Here is a 23,270-nt window from a genome sequence, read left to right as displayed (position 1 = left end):
GGGGTTAACTACTACTGTGCTCACAAAGATATCTCAACAATAAAGGAGATAAAAAAACAACTTTGGTTCAGCTGGAAAGGGGGAGAAAACATGAGAGAGGGTCAGTGCTGCCGAAACATAAACCAAACACATGCATAACAAGACTCCTCTTTTTACCTGCTATGTACTTTTGAAAAAATGTTGTGTATCAAGAGAGATTGCTGTCTATTATATCAAAATTCACAAATTCCAGATTAATTGGAAAGGCATATTGAACAATCGGAAGTTAGAAGGTGATTGGCTACCACGCACAACTGCACCAGATTTTGCACTCTCCGGTTTTATTAAATCAACCGCAATGTATTTGATGTTTGTCATGGTTGCTGTACATACTGTATATGGATGTTCTTGCCTTGGCTCTACTTGGCCAGCATATCTCACAAGGATTTAGTAGTATATTTTGCATGCAAGAGCAGCTGCCTGTTTTCTGACTGCTGCATCTTACTAGTCACATCCCCTTTGCTGTCTTATCACTACCACAGGCCTAATCAACATTGTTTTCAGTAATATGAAAAGCACCTGTGAACACAATTTCTTAAGAGTAGTATCTTGTACCGACAGGTAAGCCTATAATAAGGCTTACCTGTAGGTACAGTGAATATCTCCCAAACATGCACCGTTTAGGAGACATTTACATGTGTAGCAGCCAGTGATGTCACCAGCGCTTGCGCAGTGTGCACTCAGTGGATGGCATGCTGTCCATTGAGAGAGCTGTGCTGTGACCGTGCGCCTACGTTATGACATGGGCCTGCAGAGGGCCCAGTTGTTTTTTTTTCATCACAGTTTACTACCGCTTTAAACAGGTAAGCATCCTTATCAGGGAGTAGTATTTCTTCATGGGTGGGACAAACTCCCTTATCACCGATCCTACCACTTTCATTTCATATGGTTCCCCTACTGCATGCCTGAACAGGCTCTTTCTATCTCTATTTTTTTGTTCCACTAAACTGACGCAAAAGCTGTCCAGGCAACATTGTCAGCTCTGTGGTAATGTTTTCTGTTTAATTTCATTGACTTTGCTTCAACATAAAGCTTAACAGTTGGAGGTGAACTATCAACACGCAGCTCTGCCTGTAATAACTAGCGATCTGTGATTTTGTTTGACATCCAGGAATAGTTTGGCTGTACTTCTCCTGTGGATCACGGGAGTGCAGTTCGTTCTGCACTCCTGTGACCTATTTTCAGCAGACAGCAGGCTGAAGCCTGCTGTCAGCTAACGTCACGGAGCTGGTCCAGGCTCGGGAAAGATCGCGACCCACATGCCTGGACCGGCACCCGGCTCAGCCTATCAGTGAGCCACTGAGAGCCAAAGCAGGCCCCTCCAAAGCCCAGTGCTCCAGGGAGCACAGGTGGGGCAGAGCAGAGAGCTGGTGACTGACATGGAACTGGATTACTGGAACCATGTCCTGTGGTCTGATGAGACCAAGATAAAATTATTTGGTTCAGATGGTGTCAAGCATGTGTGGCTGCAACCAGGTGAGAAGTACAAAGACAATTGTGTCTTGCCTACAGTCAAGCATGGTGCTGGGACTGTCATGGTCTGAGGCTGCATAAGTGCTGCCGGCACTGGGGAGCTACAGTTCATTGAGGGAACCATAAATGCCAACATGTACTGTGACATACTGAAGCAGAGTATGATTCCCCCCTTTGGAGGCAGGGCAGTATTCCAACATAATGACCCCAAACACACTTCCAAGATGACCACTGCCTTGCTAAAGAAGCTGAGGGTAAAGGTGATGGACTGGCCAAGCATGTCCCCAGACCTAAACCCTATTGAGCATCTTTGGGGCATCCTCAAACGGTCTCCAACATCCACCAGCTCTGTGATGTCGTCATGGAGGAGTGGAATAGCACTCCAGTGGCAACGTGTGAAGCTCTGGTGAACTCCATGCCCAAGAGGGTTAAGGCAGTGCTGGAAAATAATGATGGCCACACAAAATATTGACACTTTGGGCCCAATTTGGACATTTTCACTTAGGGGTGCACTCATTTTTGTTGCCAGCGGTTTAGACATTAATGGCTGTATGTTGAGTTATTTTGAGAGGACAGCAAATTTACACTGTTATACAAGCTGTACACTCACTACTTTACATTGTAGCAAAGTGTCATTTCTTTAGTGTTGTCACATGAAAAATAAAAATAAAATATTTACAAAAATGTGAGGGGTCTACTCACTTTTGTGAGATACTATATATATATATATATATATATATATATATATATATATATATATATATATCATACATATTCAATACATCCTATACATGCATACTTATCCATGTTTATACCTTGAAGACCCTGCGGATACAGAAAGTATCTTTTGATGTACCAGAAATGCACAAGTCTTGTTGTGGGTTGACAACACACATTACTTTTGTGTACTGAATTGTGTCAGCCCTCCCACTCTCCTCCTCTCCACAACATAGTCATTGAGTGTTCTGTGGTCCAAGATATGAACTGCAAGAGATAACTAGACTCTATGGGGGTTATTTATTAGAATTGGAGTGTGCAAAATCTTCTGCAGCTCTGCATAGAAACCAATCAGCTTCCAGGTTTTATTGTCAAAGCCTAATTGAACAAGCTGAACTTAGACGTTGTTTGGCTATAATGCATAGCTGCATCAAATTCTGAGTGCTCCAGTTTTGGTAAATCTTCCCCTATGAGATAACACAGGAAATAAACACAGGGCATGGGACAGCTCTGATTCTTTGAACTGTGTATTTAACAGACCAAAAGGAGGGAGTACAGGGAAGTTTATTGTTAGGGTTTACATACACTTTCATACACTTTAAATATAAAATAAAACCCAGAGACTTGGATCTGTAAGTGCAAATTGGTTTAAAAAATTTAATTTGATTTAGGTTTATTTTTGAGGACTTTTTAGGTTACCTTACATGCTCTGCTGTGGGTTTTTCCTGTTTTAAATTGAAGTAGCAGTAGGTGTTATTTGGTTATGTATATCAACATATTTTTATATGATAGTCTATGTTTTGTTTTTTTTCACAATAAGAGTTTATTGAAAGTTTATGAAGCATACATTTGACATTGTAACTTTTGTCTAGTAAGATCTATTTTTTAGTCTATGTTTTAGCCTATTTAGTCTATTATTTAGTCTATATTTCTAGTCTATATTTTATGTAATTTACATTTATCACAAAATCTTTGGAAAGCTGTAGTCCTGAAGTCTGAAAGTGGACTTAACATCTTTGCGTGTGATTCAGTTTAAACATTAATAAATTAAAAAATGTATTTTACTTTTCTTTCAGAATAATTGAAAACCATTATGTGGTTCCTGGAGATGAAAATGCAACAGAATATTCGGTGTATGGAGAAGGCTACACCCTGGAATGTGACTGTCACAGTGAATGGTATAATGCTGACTGTACCCATAGAGACTACAGGTAATGACCAATAATATACAATCAATGGTCAAATCCAATTGTAATTCATGTATTTCCTTTATGTGTGTAGCACTGGCATACAGCAACACAATACTGTAAGAGGTTACAGCCTACTATCCTTACTACACACTTTCACATGCACATGCATACACACTGTGGGACTCATTTAATCAGAAATTCTACTAGTCACTAGGAATGAGCAGAGTGGTTTCACCTCATACTGTAATACCAAATGAAAATGCATTTATTTGCTCATTAAGCGCCACAGATGACATTTGCTTGAAAAAAATATATATATATGTTCCCCCTTTTTTTAAAAATTTATATGGTATTTGTGTGTGTTTTTTTAGGAGGAAGCAGTTATAACCTCTGTTTTTAACGGGGTAGTTAAACAAAGTATTATTAGTATTAGTATTATTATTTTTTTGCTGGCTAGCTTCAAAGTGTGCTGGGTACCCATTTTGTACTGTTTTGCATGGTCTTAGAGGGCACTATTCCTCTTTCTTGTTCTTAGATCAGAAAGGCAATTTAATCCACCACCTTCTGAGATTCAGATCTATAGTTTTTTTTCATATTGTTGAGCATGTGTGTTTCTGCTTGACTGTAGTTATGTAGTTATGCTAGTATCAAGGCTAATGCTGAAAGCTGAACTCCAGGAAGATATAAAAATACAAATGAATGCAGTCCTGAAATGTGTGGTGTGGGGAGAATAGGAACATATGTACTAAATAAAGTGCCATCCTCATTTCCTCAAAACTGAAAAGTTGTTAACAAAATTGGTAAGATTTAAATCTCATGTCTATGCTAGACAGTCAGGAAAGTTGACATATCTGATAAAACACAGTCCAGTTCAGAGGGTATGTAGAGTAGTTAGACACCAACTCCAAACTTTGGTAAATAATATGTTGTTTTTTGGATTGTAAACCTTGTAATATATAAATACAGATGTACCTAGGATAATTGGAATTAAGGGTGTGCCTACTGGGCATTATAATATAATCCAGCACACTTGCAACATGCCTCTCAGACCCTTTGACTGGTGGAGTTAGCTCTACAATACCTTTCCAGGGAACAAGAAAAATTGGTGCATTTAGAGATGGAACCCTCGTTTTTGACCTGAAACTATTAAGGTTAATAAGAGTCTTGTTAAAAAAGGCCAGAGACTCTTGCAATCACCAGTTTGAACTTACTCTGTAAGTGGTCTGAACTCTTTTATTTTACTGATATGTATGTCTGTTTTGTAACATCTTTTCTGTAACTTATTGTACCATTTTTGTTTAATTTAAATAATTATTTAAGAATGTAGTAGCTGAATCTCTGTATGCTTTAACTAGAAATTAAGAACTTTCTCTCTTTGAAGAAGCTACTGAAGTGTAAACTCTGTTTCATCCCTGCCTGCAGGTGGCAGTGAGCTACACAGACATATAAATTCAGAACTTGAGGTGATTGTAACTCGTCCATGAAAAATGATATGTTAGTGTAAATAAAAAAAGTATCACGGACAGTACTCAATTTTCAAAATTCAGAACTGTAAGAGCAAACACTGTGTTCAGGTTTTCATTAAAACACACAGTTAAATACAGTAGTTAGGTTAAAAGACACAAGTCTGTCTAGTTCAATCAATAGAATAGACACATAAATAAATTCATAAATAGAAAACTTCCACATACAGAACTCTATACCACAGTTGAACCAGAGGAAGGTAAAAAAACACCCTATAAAGCATGATCCAATTTGCTCCCGTAGGTGAAAAAAATTCTTCCTTATCCCCCAAGGCAATCAGATATTCCCTAGATCTACAACCTCTGGCATTAATAATTATACATGTCAATATTCAGTTATATTTTGTGCTTTTAGGAATGCATCCAGCTCTTTTTTAAAATAATCAATTGGTCAGAACTAGTTCCTGGAGGAGTCTATTCCACACTTTCACAGCTGTTACTGTGAAGATGTCTTTTTGTATGTGGAGGTTATATCTCTTTTCTTTCAGACATAAAGCATGCCCCCTTATCTTAATGACTTTAAAGTATAACTAAAGGCAAAGTTTTTTTTTAACATTTTTTATTTAAGTGAAGTTTCACCAAGAAAAATAATAAACAAAAGTTGCATGAAATACCCACAGGGATCAAAACTGACAAAATTCTGTACATTACAGCAGAAAATAGAAGGTCAATGTTTAAATAACATAGAAGGAAAATGCATAGCATAATACAGTGCCTTGAAAAAGTATTCATATCCCTTGAAATTTTCCATATTTTGTCATGTTACAACCAAAAACGTAAATGTATTTATTTTATATAATTTTATTTATTTGTATTTTATGTGCTAGACCAACACAATGTGGCACATAATTGTGAAGTGGAAGGAAAATGATAAATGGTTTTCAAAATGTTTTGGTTGGATGTTACAGTTAGATATCTTGACTCACAATATTCAGTGAAGCTCTTCGTTTTATAAAATTTTAGGGAATTAGGAAATATCTGGGATGATTACCCAGAACAGAAGGTGAAAGCTAGGGTAAAAGGACTGAAAGAAGGAAGAAGTGCAGACTCCCACCCGTGGGGAACCAGAGGATTTTGGGGTATACAGTAAAACAGCATAGTGGGGTAGAGAAAGGAAAAACAAGAAAAAACTTTTTTGGATGGTAAGAGAGGAGATGTATACTATTTTAGACTCATCACAAACTAAAACAATCATATAGCTACTATGAGAACAAAAGAAGCCTAAGAAAAGAGGGCACCAGTATTAGCATAGAAAGAATCTTACAACATTTGCTTGTATTAGGAGGAGCATTTAAATTCATCCCAATAGTACCAATTTTTGTTTTGATAAGAAGTTTTGTCTCTGTGGGCCGCAGTAAGGTCTTTCTTGGATGTCATTCACTCAGACAAACCAGTGTCTCAGTGTCGTGGGTTTGGACTTTTCCAGAAGCTATGAGTACAAGCCCTGGCAGCATTTATTAGGTGAATCAACAAGGACTTCTTGTATCTCATTTAAAACCTGAGTGTAAGGTTAAGGAACAGAACAGGGAAAAACCTGTAAGTTTAAGAATAATCTCCAGAACTTGCTGCCAGAAGAGTTGTAATGCAGGGCAATCCCAGAAGATGTGTAAGAAAGAACATGTATGTGTGCTGCAGCGCCAACATAGGGCGCTATGCTGAGGAAATAGTTTTGTCGGGACTGACAGCATCCAATACCATCTGGTTATGATCATGTATGAAATCTCTTAATATTTGTTGCAGGCCTTATGGACAAAGAGTATCCTATTCTTCTAATTTTTTGTAAAAGTAAGCCATTGGTCTTTTTCCCATTTATGGAATCCCAGATCATCACAGGAAACTGGTAAGAAAGGAACAGGGCTTGACGAATCGTCCCAGAAGTTGAGCATATCTTCTTAAAGGGAGTCTGTTCCCTGACAAAATGTTGAGGTTTAGGAAAAGAGTGTAGAAAGTGAAATAAATGGTGCTGGCACTAGGCATTAGGTGCAGGGACCTCATGGGCAACAGAAAGGGCAGAGAAATTACACCACGCGATCTTGTCTAAAAACTCCTTTTGCCCTCTATCATTCCTTTCTTTACTCAAGTGTTAAAGAATTTATTAGTTTGACACTCAGGATGGCCCACGATGGGGGTCATCAGAGAAGGAAAGCTCAGGAGGGTAGCAATGGAAAGTATCTATCCATTTTATGTGGGGCCAATTAGCAGGTGTTTCTGCATAGGAGGTTAAGAATAGGCTGACCTGCACATGGTACTTCTGCTAAGTACCTGTGAACAGTCCTGTTCTAAACAGACTCACCGTTTAAACTTACCATGTCACCAGTCTATTACAAGCTCCATTTATAGTGTGGTGTAATAACTCGTTTGGTCTGGTAAACCCGCCCCATCTCTGACTTTTGGCCTGATCAGAACGGCTCTGCTATTGCATTGGGCTTTGCCCTGCCAAACAAATCGGATACATTTTGCTCTCAAGGAATGGAAGAGGACTCAAAGGATGTGAATAAGTAATGTTTGGAGCAGGTAAAGCAGTTTGGGCATAATGTTCATTTTGAGGGTATTACACCTTCCAAACCAAGAGACTGCAGGGGCACTCCACGTACCAAGGACTTTTTGAATAGTATGTGAGATTGTGAGAAAGTTTAACTTAAATATCAAATTAGAATCAGCCAGTAAATGGGTACCTTGATATTTGAGGGATTGGGTCACAAAACTTTTTTTTTACTTTTGGATTTAGTAAAGAGGGATTAGAACATCTGTCAGGTTTTTATTTTCGTCTGTGCCCCTGTTAGGGAGATTCATTCCATTTATTTGTCATATTTACCACTATCACCAAAAGTAAAGTAAATGAAAAAATTTTGGGCTGTCCCCAGAAGAGTAATAGATGGGAAATCTTCCAATGGGGACACTAGTAGTTCTGGTGACTCTGGTGACAACCAGTGATTTCCCCCACTTTGTAATGACTTCCTCTCACTTCCTTGAATTCTACTTTAACCACTTCAGTTCCGGAAGGTTTCACACCCTTCCCGACCAGGTCATTTTTTGCAATACTGCACTGTGTTGCTTTAACTGACAATTGCGCGGTCGTGCAACAGTGTACTCAAATAAAATTGATGTCCTTTTTTCCCACAAATAGATTTGATCACTTCTTCAGTTTTTATTTTTTGCGCTATTAACAAAAAAAGACTGACAATTTAGAAAAAAAACAATATTTTCTATTTTGTGCTATAAAACACATCCAATAAAAAAAGTAAAAAAATCAAATTTCTTCATCAATTTAGGCCAATATATATTCCTCTACATGTTTTTGGTAAAAAAAAAAATCCCAATAAGCCTATATTGATGGTTTGTGCAAAAGTTATCATGTCTACAAACTATGGGATAGATTTATTGGACTTTTAATTTTTTTTATTGTTTTTACTAGTAATGGCAGCGATCAGCAATTTTTAGCGGGACTGCGACATTGTGGCAGACAAGTCTGCCACTAAGTGACAATTTTTGGGGACCAGTGACACCAATACAGTAATCAGTGCTAAAACAAATGCACTGTCACTGTATAAATGACACTGGCAGGGAAGGGGTTAACATCAGGGGCGATCAAAGGGTTAAATGTGTTCCCTGGGAGTGTTTTACAACTGTGTGGGGGATGGCTTAACTGAAGAAAGACAGAGATCCTTGTTCCTGCTTAGCAGAAACACAAGATCTCTGTCTTTCTTACAAGCAGAATGGCGATCTACCTTGTTTACATAGGCAAACCGCTGTTCTACCTCTCTCTCTCGAATGATCGCCGGGTTTCCGGCGGACATCGGGTCTGCTGGACCCGCTGATTGGCTCCCGAGTGCCCCAGAGCCAAAGAAAGGAATCATATACAGGTACGTGATTTTGCGCTTAAGGGCTGCCCTGCCGCAGTATATGTACGTGGGGCGGTCCTCAAGTGGTTAAAGTAAATAACTTTGCACCAGGTTCTCATCGGCAATGCATGCATTTATACATGGTATTCATATCCCCCCTTAATTACCTCTTCTAATGGGAGAATAAATTCAGTTCAGCTAACCTTTCCTCTAAGCTGAGGTCCTCCATGCCTCTTATCAGTTTGGTTGTCCTTCTCTGCATTCTCTCCAGTTCTCCTTTTATTTTTTGAACTGGTGCCTAAAATTGAAATGCATATTCCAGGTGAGGTCTTACTAATGCTTTGTACAGCAAAGTATGTTGATTTCTTTAGAAACTGTCCATGATCTACCAGATTACCCAGATCCTTCCCAACCATTGACTCCTCCAAGTGTATTAACATGCACAAATCTGGAATAATGAACATCAATATGCAGAAGACAATGGCTGTCTGTCCGTGTCCAGGCTGTAGAGAAGGTGATTACTGCTAGACATGGTGGTGATAGGTTTAGGTCTCTCTGTAAACAAGAGGTTTATTGGATCTTTCATTTGCGCACTAGATTTTCAGAAGGGTTAAACTATGAGTGGTACCTTACACACTTTTATGAATAAATAAGGGGGCTGTTAGTGCCATCTGGAGGGTGTGTTGGTTTGTACCCTGGTATGGTGGTTTGATATATATAAGAGCACTGGCGTTTTAGTTGAAATAATTTTATTAACAGCCATTATGGTACTGATGTTCGTTTACATTCCACCACACTTACTTGAGTTGGTAAGTAGGTTTTGTATCACATCTGTGTTTTGTTCATACAAGGATCATTCCCATTCCTTCTTCTATTCAACTGTACCATTTCTGTATAGGGTTCCCAGGGGTCAGTTTTTCTTGGATTTTTTAAAATCTTTTATTCATATTTAGTTTTTTGTGTTTGTTTGTTTTTGAATTTTTGGGCACTTTGTTTCACTCAATACATTTTGTTATTTAAAGTTTGTTAGAGTGAGGGCCTAATAGAGAGGGAAACCCATGTTCCACAAATTCCACACCTAGGGGACACCAGCCCAGTGTAAATTAGAAAAGGAATAGTATTGTAGAAGATGGGCTTTTAAATGATAGTCCCCATGGTTGAAATAAAACATATAGAGGGGGGGCAGGAGCCTAGCGGAGCAGACATGCATTGTTAGAGCTCCACACCGCTGAGGAGAGAAGAGAAGGACAAAGCGGAGCCTGCAGGCTCAAAAGGTATCCATTTGAACCTTTTTGCCCCAGGGAACAAACTGTGAAAGTTTGGGCAGGAAATATGGTACTGGGAGGAAACCGTGGCAGAAATAAAAACCACCTCACAAAGAGCTCACAGGCACTCACTGCAGCTGAAGCAGCTCCAGTCACCTCACAAGATACAGCATCAGGGCGCTCTCACAGACAGAAAATGTCACAGCAAGACTCTCCATTTGAGTCAGATACAGAACAAATCCTCTCACAAACTTCTCCACAAGCCTCCTCAGTATCCCCAGTAATATTATTACAATTTGAAAAGATGCTTCATAAGGCTTTAAAACAAACCTCAGACCAAATAACAAACAGCCTAACCAAAGAAATAAGAGAGCTGGGAAACCGCACCGCAGCCTTAGAAATAAAAATGGATGAAATTGAAATTACAACCCAAGAAAATATAACAGAATTGAAACAATTAAAAAAAGAGAATTTAATACTTCAAACTAAGCTCGAAGATTACGAAAATAGAGCCAGACGTTCAAACTTGCGCATAAGGGGAATACCTGAAACTGTGACAGACCTGCAATCTACTATTACTGCTCTATTACAAGAACTAAAGCCAGATATCCCTATTGAACGTTTAGAACTGGACAGAGTACACAGAGCCCTCACAGCCAAAAAGAAAGATGGACCCCCACGTGATATAATCACAAAATTTCATTATTACAGAACGAAAGAACAAATACTAATTGCTGCAAGAGAAAAAAAGGAACTTAATTTTCAAGGACACAATTATCAAATTTTTGCTGACCTATCCCAACTTACTATTACTAAAAGACGATCCATGAAACCCCAACTAATGGAACTGCAACGCCACAACATTATGTATCAATGGGGCTTCCCCTTTTCAGTCAGATTTAACTACCAAGGTACAATTTACAGAAGCAGATCAGCAGATGAACTACAACAAACCCTTTTAAAATTAAATCTGACAGAACCCACAAGCAGCAACACTCCCACACGCAGAAGAATGGCATCATCTTCACCTTCAGGCAGCACCCAGAAAATTCCAGAACAAAATGGGAATCATCATTCTCACAAAAGAGGCCGTTATGCCACATCATCCATGGACCAAGAAGATTCAATGGACTGACATCATAATTCCTGATATCTCTTCATTTATTATGCTAAGAGATGGTTCTCTATTAAAAACCTATATTTATAACTGAATGTAACTGCATTCTGATAGTCACACACTGTGTGGGATCATGTTACATTCCAGTTATATTTCTTATTACTTCTGATTCATATAGCCTTAGAATATATAAGTGAAATAAGGAAATTCTTGTTCAGTTATATATTATCAGGTAATAACAATAGATTTATTACTTTTTAGGACAAATATGTTCAATAATCCAGAAGTAATGGAAGCTTTTTTTTTTTTTTTTCTTTCTTTTCTTAAAACAAATATATTATTACCTAACTAGTTCCTAGAATTATGTTTTTGTTTATTCTAATCTGAAGCAATACAACCTCAATTTTATGAGTTAACATATCTAAACAGTTACATATGAATAAAATATGTAATTGTTTACTCTAAAAGGGTTAAAATCCCAAAATAATTCAAACTATCTTCATCAATACCAAAGTTATTAACAGTACCTTTCTAACTGAATTATTTAGCCTAGGGCAAGACTAACCATATACAACCACCCTGGAATAAATAATTTCAACAAAAACTATATTCTGCACTCCAACTAATGAAACATCATTTTGATGTCTTTTGACATAGCACTTCTCTCCTGTAAGCGGAAGATCCGTGTACCCCCATTAGCCCTCCTCATTCTCCCAACCATATTATGTGGGAGTGTGACGAAGGCACTTATTCCCCTGAGAGAGATATTTATTCTCTTTCACGGGTAAATTGTGATTACTTGCAAAAATAATTTATACAATGTATCATCTAATCTCATATGTTTTTTGTTTACTCTTTACTCCAGAATTCACTGGTTTCTTTTCTATCTATTCATCTCTTCAGTCCACACAGGTTGATCTGCGCAGTCAGCTCTGCATAACAAAAAGTAAGTCAAAACTATTTGATCTATTGCCATGGCACCACTGAATATACTTTCCCTGAATGTTCAGGGAATAAATGTCCCTCAAAAAAGGACCAAAGCCTTCCGTACTTTCCATAACAAGAAGGCTCACATAGTATGCCTCCAAGAAACACACTTCACCAAAGATTCTACTCCAAAATATATTTCTCCTTTTTATCAACAAATTTACATGGCTTCTGCCTGTACCAAGCAAAGGGGAACTCTAATTGCATTTCACCGATCCACACCATTCACCTTATCATCAGAAATTAAAGACCCAGAAGGTAGATACCTGATACTCATGGGTCATATAATGGATACAGCAATCACGGTGATTTCCTACTACGCTCCTAACAAACAACCTACACCATTCCTCTCACATATATTACAAGTGATTAATACACACAAAATAGGAACAGTGATAATGTGTGGGGATTCGAACCAGGTCCTCCTCCCATTTCTAGATAAATCACCTTTTACACCATCCAAAATAACCTCTAGATTACCTTTTTCTCAACTTCTTTCCAAATACAATCTGGTAGATTCATGGAGAGAAAGTAACCCAATGAAAAAGAAATTCACTTATTTCTCGCACCCTCATCAAACCTTCACCAGAATAGATCATATTTTTCTAATAATAGGAATGATACCAGAAATTATTGCATCAGATATAATTCCGATTCCGTGGTCTGACCATAATGCAGTATACACTACTATAACCTCAGCCATACCAAAAGCGCATGACCCAACGTGGTACTTACCGGACATAATGCTCAAACACCCACTACATCAGATGGCCATTGAACAGGCTTTAAAGGAATACATATCAATTAATAATACAACAGACATCTCCCCAATAACACTGTGGGAAGCTCATAAGCCTGTCTTGCGTGGTACAATACAAAGACAAATGGCACTATTTAAACGGGAACGCAAAAATCTAGCAAAAAAACTAGAACTCAATTTTAATGCAGCCTACATATCATTTCAAGATAATCCATCTCAGAGTACAAAATCTCATCTGGAAAAATCTAGATTGGAATACGATCTATTTCTCACTGAGTCAGTTGATAAATCCCTCAAACGCTCCAAACACAATTTCTACATGAATACAAACAAACCAGGTACATATTTGGCTCGGGCATTAAATTCAACTAACAAATCTTTCAAACCAATACGTTTGAAATTATCAAAAAATGTTTACACTTGTAATCCAGTTAAAATAGTCCATAAATTTCACTCACATCTCGCAACTTTATACAAGACAAACAATGAATTTAATCCTACAGAGGCTGAATCCTTCTTCTCAAAAATAACCTTACCTGAGTTATCTCAGAATCAAAAAAGCAGTTTGGATGAGCCTATAACTATAGATGAAGTTGCTAACGCCATAAAAGACCTAAAACTTAACAAAAGACCAGGCCCAGACGGCTACTCGGCTTTATACTATAAAACATTCTCAGAAATACTCTCTCCCATTCTCACTGAAACTTTTAACAAACTTCTAGATGGACATTCTTTTTGGCAAGAAACACTAATGGCAATTGTTTGTATGATCCCAAAACCCCTTTCTGATGATACTTCCTGTGTGAATTATCGGCCTATCTCTCTGTTAAACCTCGATATTAAATTATTAGCAAAAATAATAGCAAAACGCCTCAATAGCATTATAGGAAAATTAATACATAGAGATCAAGTAGGCTTCATGCCAAATAGACAGGCAGGCGATAATATACGCAGGGCAGTGTTATTGGCACATATTGCTAAAAAACGGAAAATCCCTTTATGTTTTCTATCTCTCGATATTAAGAGGGCATTTGACACAGTATCCTGGCAATATATGCAATATTCATTACAAAAATGGGGTTTTGGACCCCACTTTTTAACATGGATCAAAGCATTATATAATAAACCCAAAGCCTATATAAAATATGCTGGATACAAATCTGAAGCCTTTAATATCGAAAGAGGTACCCGACAGGGTTGCCCATTATCTCCCTTATTATTTGCCCTTATACTCGAACCCATGGCCCAATATATCAGAACAAACCAAACTATAACTGGCATTGAAGTAGGAGGTATTACACACAAATTATGTATATTTGCAGACGATATATTACTTTTTCTATCATCACCACAGGTCTCTGGTCCTAACTTAATACCAGCTCTTGATGGATTTGCAGCCCTATCCGGCCTTATGATTAATCCTAAGAAATGCCTAGTGCTTAATATTTCACTCACAAACATGGAATTGATCCCGGCTAGGGCTGCACTCCCATTCACATGGGCAGAAAAATCAATCCCATATCTTGGAATTCATTTAACAGCCTCTCATTCTGACTTATTCTCAACCAATTATCCTCCTGTATTAAGACAGATCACAAATCTAATAAAACAATGGTCGCAACTTCCTTTATCCTGGATGGGGAAGATTAATGCAATCAAAATGACTATTCTACCCAAATTGCTTTATCTATTCAGAGTCCTCCCTATTCCAATTCCTTCCTATTTTTTGAGAATAGTACAAAAAAGAGCAACTTCGTTTATATGGGGCTCTTCTAAACCACGTATACCTATACACACACTACATCTTCCCAAAAATAAAGGAGGCCTGGGATACCCTAATTTTACTAACTACTACAGAGCGGCACATTTGGCCAGTCTGTCCAAATACCATGCAAAACAGGTAATCCCATTATGGGTATTTATAGAGGCTTCAGAAAATGACCCTCTATTAATATCAAATTTATTATGGCTTGATCCTAAAGACCGCTTTAAAATTCATAATCCCATAACTAAACACTTCTTATCTCTCTGGGATAAACTAAAAACCAAATATCAGTTACAATCTCCACACAATCCTCTCCTTTCTTTTATCAGAAATCCGGCCTTTTATCCGGCATGGATTTACCCAAATTCTTTTAAAGCTTGGACAACATCAGGCATTCAGACACTAAATGACTTCATAGCATCTAAATCATTCCTTTCATTCCCATCGCTTAGAGAAAAATATGATCTACCAAACTCTGAGATATTTAGATATCTCCAAATCAAAAATTTCTATACACCATTCCTAAAGGGGGATACACCATTATCCCAATTATCCATTTTTGAATCAATCTGTACAAAAGATCCATTTGCTAAAGGTACAATTTCATCACTTTATAATCAATTATATGGAGTACCAAATCTTAATAGACCCTCTTACGTTCAGAGGTGGGAGGAGGACCTGGGACGAACTTTAGAAGACACGGACTGGTCTAACATATGGCTCACATCTAAGTCATCTTCACCCAACATCTTAGCACTGGAGACAAATTATAAAGTCCTAACTCGCTGGTACCTTGTACCCGCTAGAGTGGCAAAATATTCACCTAATACCTCAGCTCTTTGTTTTCGAGGATGCCCAGAAATAGGCACATATTTACACATATGGTGGACGTGCCCAGTAATCCAAACCTTCTGGAAGGAAGTCTTTGTGATTGCATCTAAAATATTTAAAAAAAATAATACAACCAGATCCATATATAACTTAACTTAATCTAAAACCGGAATGGTTAACACTCTCTCAATTCAAACTTATGATCCAACTAATAACGGCTGCAAAACAAACAGTGGCCAAGGCATGGAAATCTCCTACATTGGTACTAGCAGAAACAATTCACAGAATGAATAATACAATGTCCCATGCTAAGATGGTAGCCATCGATCAAAATCAAATTCCAAAATTTGAAAAACTTTGGCATCCTTGGATAAAACAACAGTTCCTGTCAAACTTCAATGACTCTGTCCTGTTGCCATGGTAACAGATTAAATGACTTACAGAGACACCCATTCTAAGGCTTCAAAGAGAACTAAAAAGAATAATAAACTGACGAGCGGGACAACCTTGTGGACCATACCTCTACCTTTCAACCCTTTTTCTTCTTTCTCTTTCCTTTCCTCCACCTTACGATTAAAGCTCATTATCAGAATTTATTTGACCTATATACACTCTACTTGTAAACAATATGTATAGTAGGTATAAATCATTTAAATACCTACAAAAGTAACTAAGGAAATGATATATATCTTTAATTTAGGTTTACGTGAACCCAATGTTTAATATTTGAAATTTCATGATATTTACCTATATAAACCCTACTGTAAAACAATGAGCTTACTTTATAGATCCTTGTAAACTTACTTTATGTATCTTTATAACATTGTATACTCAATAAACTTCTTTTGACAAGGAAATAAAACATGTATGTACACCAATCATAATTATAAAGATAAAAAAGTTTTTTTATTGATACATCTAGTGTTCATAAAAAAGAGGCAAAAAGGACACCTAAAGCCCAAATATATGTAGAGAACCCATCACAAAATTAACAGATATGATATCTCTTGACTTGTACAGGATCTGACAACATGTTTCGCGGGCATTACCGATTCTTCAAGGCTTAATCCTCCATATGTGAATCACAGAACATCTATATAATTGGATGTGTTCAGGCTAAGGGGAGACCAGAGAAGTGTTCAGGCTAAAGAGAAGACACTCCACCTCACTGATATGGAGCATATATGAAACTTGGTCGACATGTATGGTGTAGATTATAAGATACAGACCTGCATATAGGAGTGGCAAAAACACATTGGTTCAAGCTCTAGTGGGTGAAAAGTGAGCTAGGAGTGCACATCTTTATACAACATCAGTCAGAATCGATGCAGCCGAAACAGGAAGTATTCAAATGAATATCCAGTCCGTCACGTATGGACAAATCTGCACTAATATCCAAGGCATCAAAGAGGCTCCACAGGAGGTGTGTGTCTGGGTCTCCCGAGAGCCCACTAGTCCAGCCTGATGTTGGATGGTTGAGGTCAGGACTCTGTGCAGGCCAGTCAAGTTCCTCCACCCCAAACTAGCTCATCCATGTCATTATGGACCTTGCTTTGTGCAGTGAAGGGAACTCTTAAGATGTCAGCATGCCAATATATGTTGGATAATTTCATGCTCCACTGGGAACAGTTTGGGGATGGCCTATTCTTTTTCCAATATGACTGTGCAAAAAGCAAGGTCCATAAAGACATGGATAAGCGAGTTTGGGGTGCTGAGGGAGTTAGAGAGAGAGCAACTCTGTCTGAATATTTGCTTGCCAACTGAAACCATACCAGCGGAGATCGGAGCCTGAAACTGTAAAAGGGCCCCCTTTCTACAGTGAGAGTTTGCCGCATTTGGGGACTGGTGAGAGGGCTATTTGCCCATTTCTGATGCTGCTAGCAGGGACTGAGCCACTCAAAGCAGGACACCATGTGTAACCAATCCATACTGCACCCATACAGCACTCTATAAATGACTTATTCCAAACCTAGACTGCACCTATACCGCATTATACCAAACTTTTACCGCATCTGAGCCACATCTACTTTGCACATGTGTTGAGACTATACTATACCTATACTGTTTTTATAGTGCATGCAGGTTAACTGGGACTGTCGTTAAGTGCACCAAGGATCTTAATGGGCCCCCAGTGATAGCAGTAGAGGAACACTTCAAAGGACTGCCCCTCCTATGATAATTATTCTAGTCCCCTTTGCTCCCCTACTCTCCCCCTCCTCTACCATCCTCATTTTCTTTTGGACGGTGCATACCCAATCAGTCTAGGACTAGCATCGCTGCCATAAATGCACTCTGGCATTCCATCACTCAGTAGGTTAAACTTTACTACTGCTCACTGGTGCAATTGAGGTGGCCTTGCTACTGTTTATGCTGATCTGGATGTCAAATATCATCTTATGCCTAGCCCTTACTTTTAATCACTTTATATGCTGCATTGTGTTATTACCATTGTTAATCCGTTTTACTGTATGCTTGCCTAGTTGCCAAACATATTGGGTGACAATATATTAAGTTTGCCTTTACTACCTGTTTTTGTGCCTGTTTTCTTTTATATATCACTAATACCAAGTACTAAGTGTTACTTTCAGATTTCCCGTGATATTGCATGTTTGTACACTCTTCCTGGAATGTTATAGGGGCTGAGGTTTTTGTAAAAGATTGAGGCAAAGAACAGAGGACCCATCCTCATCAGTGGCTCCTAGGGGGGTAGCATTACATCTGTTTATCAGGAAAATCAACCTTAGATTCTGAGCCAACAGTAGCTACATCCATCTGCTCAAGGCCCCCTAGATTACACCTTTAAACAATTTAGTATTACCAGACTAATGACAGATGATTAGAGGTTACAGTGAATCAATATGAAACAGCCAGCACTTCCAGCAGAATCTGCTCCATTAAAGAATCCAACATTTATGCATCCATTTAAAAGATTGCTTGCTAGGTGCTTATGCATTCCAGACTGGTATCCCTAATAATAGTGGAGATGATGATCAAGGTTAGCTGCTATACAGTGGGCAGCAATATACCTCTGTAACTTCATCACCAGCATAGACTTCTGCAAAAAAATAAACCCCTTTTTGTAACATGTAACTAATCTCTTGAGGACAATCATATTATAACACCTCTGCACAGGCCAGTTTTCAGTTTTCCGCTCCGTGGCACTGTGACAATTACTCTGTCATGTGGCACTAAACCCAAATTCATTTTATATTTTTTTTGAGGAAGATTGAGCTTTTGAGAAAGATAGAGTCTCTTTTTGGAGAGCAGACACCCCAAGGTGATCTGTTATTTGTCATATTTTTTATGACAATGAAGAAACATGCCAGTATTGAGGGGGGTCAAACATGGAGCTTGGTCATGCATAGAGGGATCAGGAGGTAAAGGGTTTAATGTGCATGTCAGATACATAGGAAATATGGGGATGAAGGGATTAAAGTGCAGGAGTGTGGATTAAGAGAGGTGGGGGATTATTTAAAGATGTAGAGGTGTGAATGACAGTAGAGGGATTGATTACAATATTTGTGGTACTACTGGCACTGGTACTGAATTGCACTGCTTCTGGCTGGTCTATACAGAACTTTCCAATCAACATGTGAGAGGAAAATTGAAAGCCAGCTGCTAACTGCAGCAGTTGTTTACATTGTGTAATGGTGTGATTGTTCACAGGGATCATGTGGTAAGAGCCAATTCCATTGGCTCCATACCTTTTGTTTGTGAACTACATTGCCTTTCATACAGTGCCCTCACAGTACATTCCACAAAACGTCCTGGAGGTCAACTTTAAAGCAGGCCTGGCATTTCCCAATAAAAATGATCCCTACGGTAAATGCTCCCTGAAATATAGCAAATAAACAAACTTACAAGTCCATCAAATCCAGCCCTGCCCTCATCTCAGTTGCCTTTCAACTGGTAAAGGTTTTGTTTTGTGTCGCCATCTATGTTTTTTCATAGCCATGAGCTGGCTTTCTCTTCCAGGTTCTGGCCGCTAGCCCGCTTGATCATGTAGAAAGATTTCCGCTAATGGAACTACTGTCTACTGCGATATGTAAGGTGAATATCCCAGGAGGCTGAAAAACAAAGATGTATATATTACCTTTACCTAGGCAAGGAAAGTGATCATGGGAGGCTGCAGCTATAAGAATGTAAAAAAGTTATTTAGCAATTCTAAAATATTTAAACTGCTTTTTAATAAGGAGGAAGAAGGACATGGGGAGTCTTTTATTTTAGATAAAAGCTCAACTTTAAGAGTAGGATAAAAGTCAAAACTTCTCTGTTTTCAGAATTATCATGTTGAATTCACAGTATGTCTGACAAAGCCAAATTTTCATTACATATCACTTTATAGCTTTTTGTGCTTTGGGATAGAAATGAAAAAAAAAAGATTATTTCTGATTCTGTTTACTGGCAGTTCGCAGGCAAAATGCTTTTAAAATGTGCAGCTTCTCTGTACATAAAAGTAAGGTTGATCGACCAGAGGCTTGTAATCCCAGGGAACCTGTTTTCAAACACCAGACTAGCATAGAGAGATATAAAAATATGCATAGCCTGATATTTGAAGTGAATGCAGGTTTACAGAGTAAGCCATGATCACCCTAGGAAAGGAGATTGTAGCTAAACTGTGTTTGCATTCTATTTACAACATAGGTAGAACTAAAAAAGTGAAGAAAAAAAATAAAATAATCAAATGACACTAAATGTTTTTATTCTACAAAAATAACCCATACACATCTAGTTCTTAAAGGCCGTGCAATCTATTTTTCATGAAATTGATTCTTACTGTGCTTTTCTGCTTCTTTGTATTGTTTTCTGTTAGCTCTTGAACCTCTCCTGTTCCCTTTAACTTCTGATTGTTTGGCATTCATGTGCACTGCAGTATGCACAGTCTATAATCCCTTGTCCATCTTTGAAGTGAGCAAGAGAGGGTGGCTATGTTCCTACAAACAGTGGGACCATAAAGAACAAATGTAGCCACCCTCTAATAGGAGTTTGGATTACAGCAGCCAAAAAAAGGAATTTGGAGATTTGGAGGATGAGAATGTACTTGTTTGAGTAGATTTTTTTATATACTTGAATAGATTATACTAGGTTTATAGGTTTAGAAGCATACTAAGTCAATGCAAATTATATAAATGACTGTATTTAACACCTGGGTAGATGCAAGTGGTGGCTTCTTTAACCCCCTCTTGCCCAGCCTATTGTAATATGATGGCTGAGCTGGAGCCCCAAGGGCAGCGCTCCTATCATGATCTGTCACCGGCTGTGTCCACGGGACACAGCTGATGACAGATCATTCTACCAGCGCGCTGCCGGTACCATGTGACTGCTGTGGCCAGTAACAGCAGATCATATGACAATTGTACACAATGAAAGGCTTTGATTCATGCCATTCACATTCATTGTGTACTATTGTGATGAGTTCTGTGATTGGTCACAGTGATCACCTGGTACAGACAGGGACGATCATACCCCATCTGTACCATGTGGTTAGCTGTCAGGAACGGTGTCATCTCTGGTTTCTCCTGCTGGTGGCACTATTACATTCAGCACCAAAAGGGTGTAATTCCAGTGGCCACCAGCGGGGGTCTCCCTGCCTGCACTGCAGACTTGCCACCAAGCACACCTGTCATGGTTTTGCTGGACTATATAAACCCGCCCTGAACTAACCTCCAGTGCTTCAGTATTCCTCTGCTAGCCCTTGTCCCTGCCAGTACCTGCTCTTGTTCCAGCCTGTTCCTGTTTGTTCCTGAACCCCGTTTGTGTATCCTGACCTTGAACCCTGTTTCCTGTTCCCTGTTACCTGCTCCTTGGTCTGCTTCATTATTCCTGGTTTCTGTTCCCTTGTCGCTTTGGCCTATGCCTTATATTTTGCATGTTGGTTTCCTTGCTTGTGTATTATATTAGTTAGATAGATAGTTAGGTGGGTTTTGGGGTTTGCTGTGTTTTCACCATTTTCTTGTTTTTGGTTTGCTGTCTTGTTTTCACGTGTATCGTTATCATTATAATAAACATACTTTCTTTATTTACTCATTTGTCCCTGATTCCTTGGTGCAGCCCAGCGATCTGATCCCCTGCATTGGATGTTGTGTATAACATCCCCTGACAGAATACTGAAGCCATACAATCAGATCGGTTGCACCTGGGAATTGGGGCCTGAGTCCCAGCTATTGTTGAAATATGGATTTTGAAAGTATTTTGTATTTATCGCTCCTGGCAACTGATGACAGAGACCTTTGTTATCAGACATTGACTGAATACACTAGGGAACAGTTGTTAGAAGGCATCCGCCTAGCTCATGTTTTTATTGAGCAAGGCAGTTTTTTGTTTGAAGATGTGCAACCATTAATTAAGATCTGTACTGAGTTGGCCCTGTCTGATGTCGCTGAGGGAGGTGATGACTATACACCCCCTTTTAGTGCAGCTCAGGTAGAATCTTTAGTTTGGCTGTTGGAGGATGACTCAGCATTCTTTTTTGAACAATATTCAGCTTGTCCCCAGCAGGTGCTTGCAAAATGCATTGAATCAGTGCAGTCTCTGGTCAGACAAGCCAAGTGCAAACCTGATGCAGTGCAATCATTAATACAGGCCTGGTCAAGTCTGTTGCATTCAGCTTCTGTTAGCTCCAAATATACTTCTCTACCAATGAAATACCAGTACCCTGTTTCCTCCTGTTGCACCTACCCTGCCTTTAACTCCCCTGATGCTTCTCAACTGCCTCCATCAGCTCCACTAAATCTCCCTTCAAAACCTACTCCCTCTGTCTTGCCATCCTTTCACTCTTCGCTTCTACCAGCTGCATTCCCTGTGCCCACTGTCCAGTCTGAAGTTCCAGTACCAGCTGCCCAGTTTGAAGTTCCAGTACCTGCTATCCAGTCCGATGTACCTGCTGTTCAGCCTGCTGTGCCAGTACCTGCTGTTCTGCCTGATGTGCCAGCACCTGTGCCCACTGTCCAGTCTGAAGTTCCAGTACCAGCTGCCCGGTTTGAAGTTCCAGTACCTGCTATCCAGTCCGATGTACCTGCTGTTCAGCCTGTTGTGCCAGTACCTGCTGTTCTGCCTGATGTGCCAGCACCTGTGCCCATTGTCCAGTCTGAAGTTCCAGTACCAGCTGCCCGGTTTGCAGTTCCAGTACCTGCTATCCGGTCCGATGTACCTGCTGTTCTGCCTGATATGCCAGCACCTGTGCCCACTGTCCAGGCTGCAGTTCCAGTACCAGCTGCCCGGTTTGAAGTTCCAGTACCTGCTATCCATTCCGATGTACCTGCTGTTCTGCCTATTGTGCCAGTACCTGCTGTTCTGCCTGATGTGCCAGCGCCTGTGCCCATTGTCCAGTCTGAAGTTCCAGTACCAGCTGCCCGGTTTGTAGTTCCAGTACCTGCTATCCAGTCCGATGTACCTGCTGTTCTGCCTGATGTGCCAGCACCTGTGCCCACTGTCCAGTCTGCAGTTCCAGTACCAGCTGCCCGGTTTGAAGTTCCAGTACCTGCTATCCAGTCCGATGTACCGGCTGTTCAGCCTGTTGTGCCAGTACCTGCTGTTCAGCCTGCTGTGCCAGCACCTGTGCCCGCTGTCCAGTCTGAAGTTCCAGTACCAGCTGCCCGGTTTGAAGTTCCAGTACCTGCTATCCAGTCCGATGTACCTGCTGTTCAGCCTGTTGTGCCAGTACCTGCTGTTCTGCCTGATGTGCCAGCACCTGTGCCCACTGTCCAATCTGAAGTTCCAGTACCAGCTGCCCGGTTTGAAGTTAGAGTACCTGCTATCCAA

At 39.4% G+C, this 23,270-nt stretch overlaps 1 protein-coding gene across 1 annotated transcript in view; it reads left to right on the top strand.

Annotated features, from left to right (window-relative positions):
• Positions 1-23,270, top strand: part of SRRM3 (serine/arginine repetitive matrix 3) — a 643,608-nt gene that overhangs the window by 478,173 nt on the left and 142,165 nt on the right. The window contains exon 5 of the mRNA XM_073615202.1: positions 3,306-3,440. Coding sequence (XP_073471303.1) covers positions 3,306-3,440 — 135 coding nt within the window. The remainder of the gene's footprint in view (positions 1-3,305; positions 3,441-23,270) is intronic.

This window comes from Aquarana catesbeiana, linkage group LG02 (assembly GCF_042186555.1).
Source record: "Aquarana catesbeiana isolate 2022-GZ linkage group LG02, ASM4218655v1, whole genome shotgun sequence".
NCBI lineage: Eukaryota > Metazoa > Chordata > Amphibia > Anura > Ranidae > Aquarana > Aquarana catesbeiana.
Note: the sequence above shows the minus strand (reverse complement) of the source record. Positions and strands in the feature narration are given on the sequence as shown.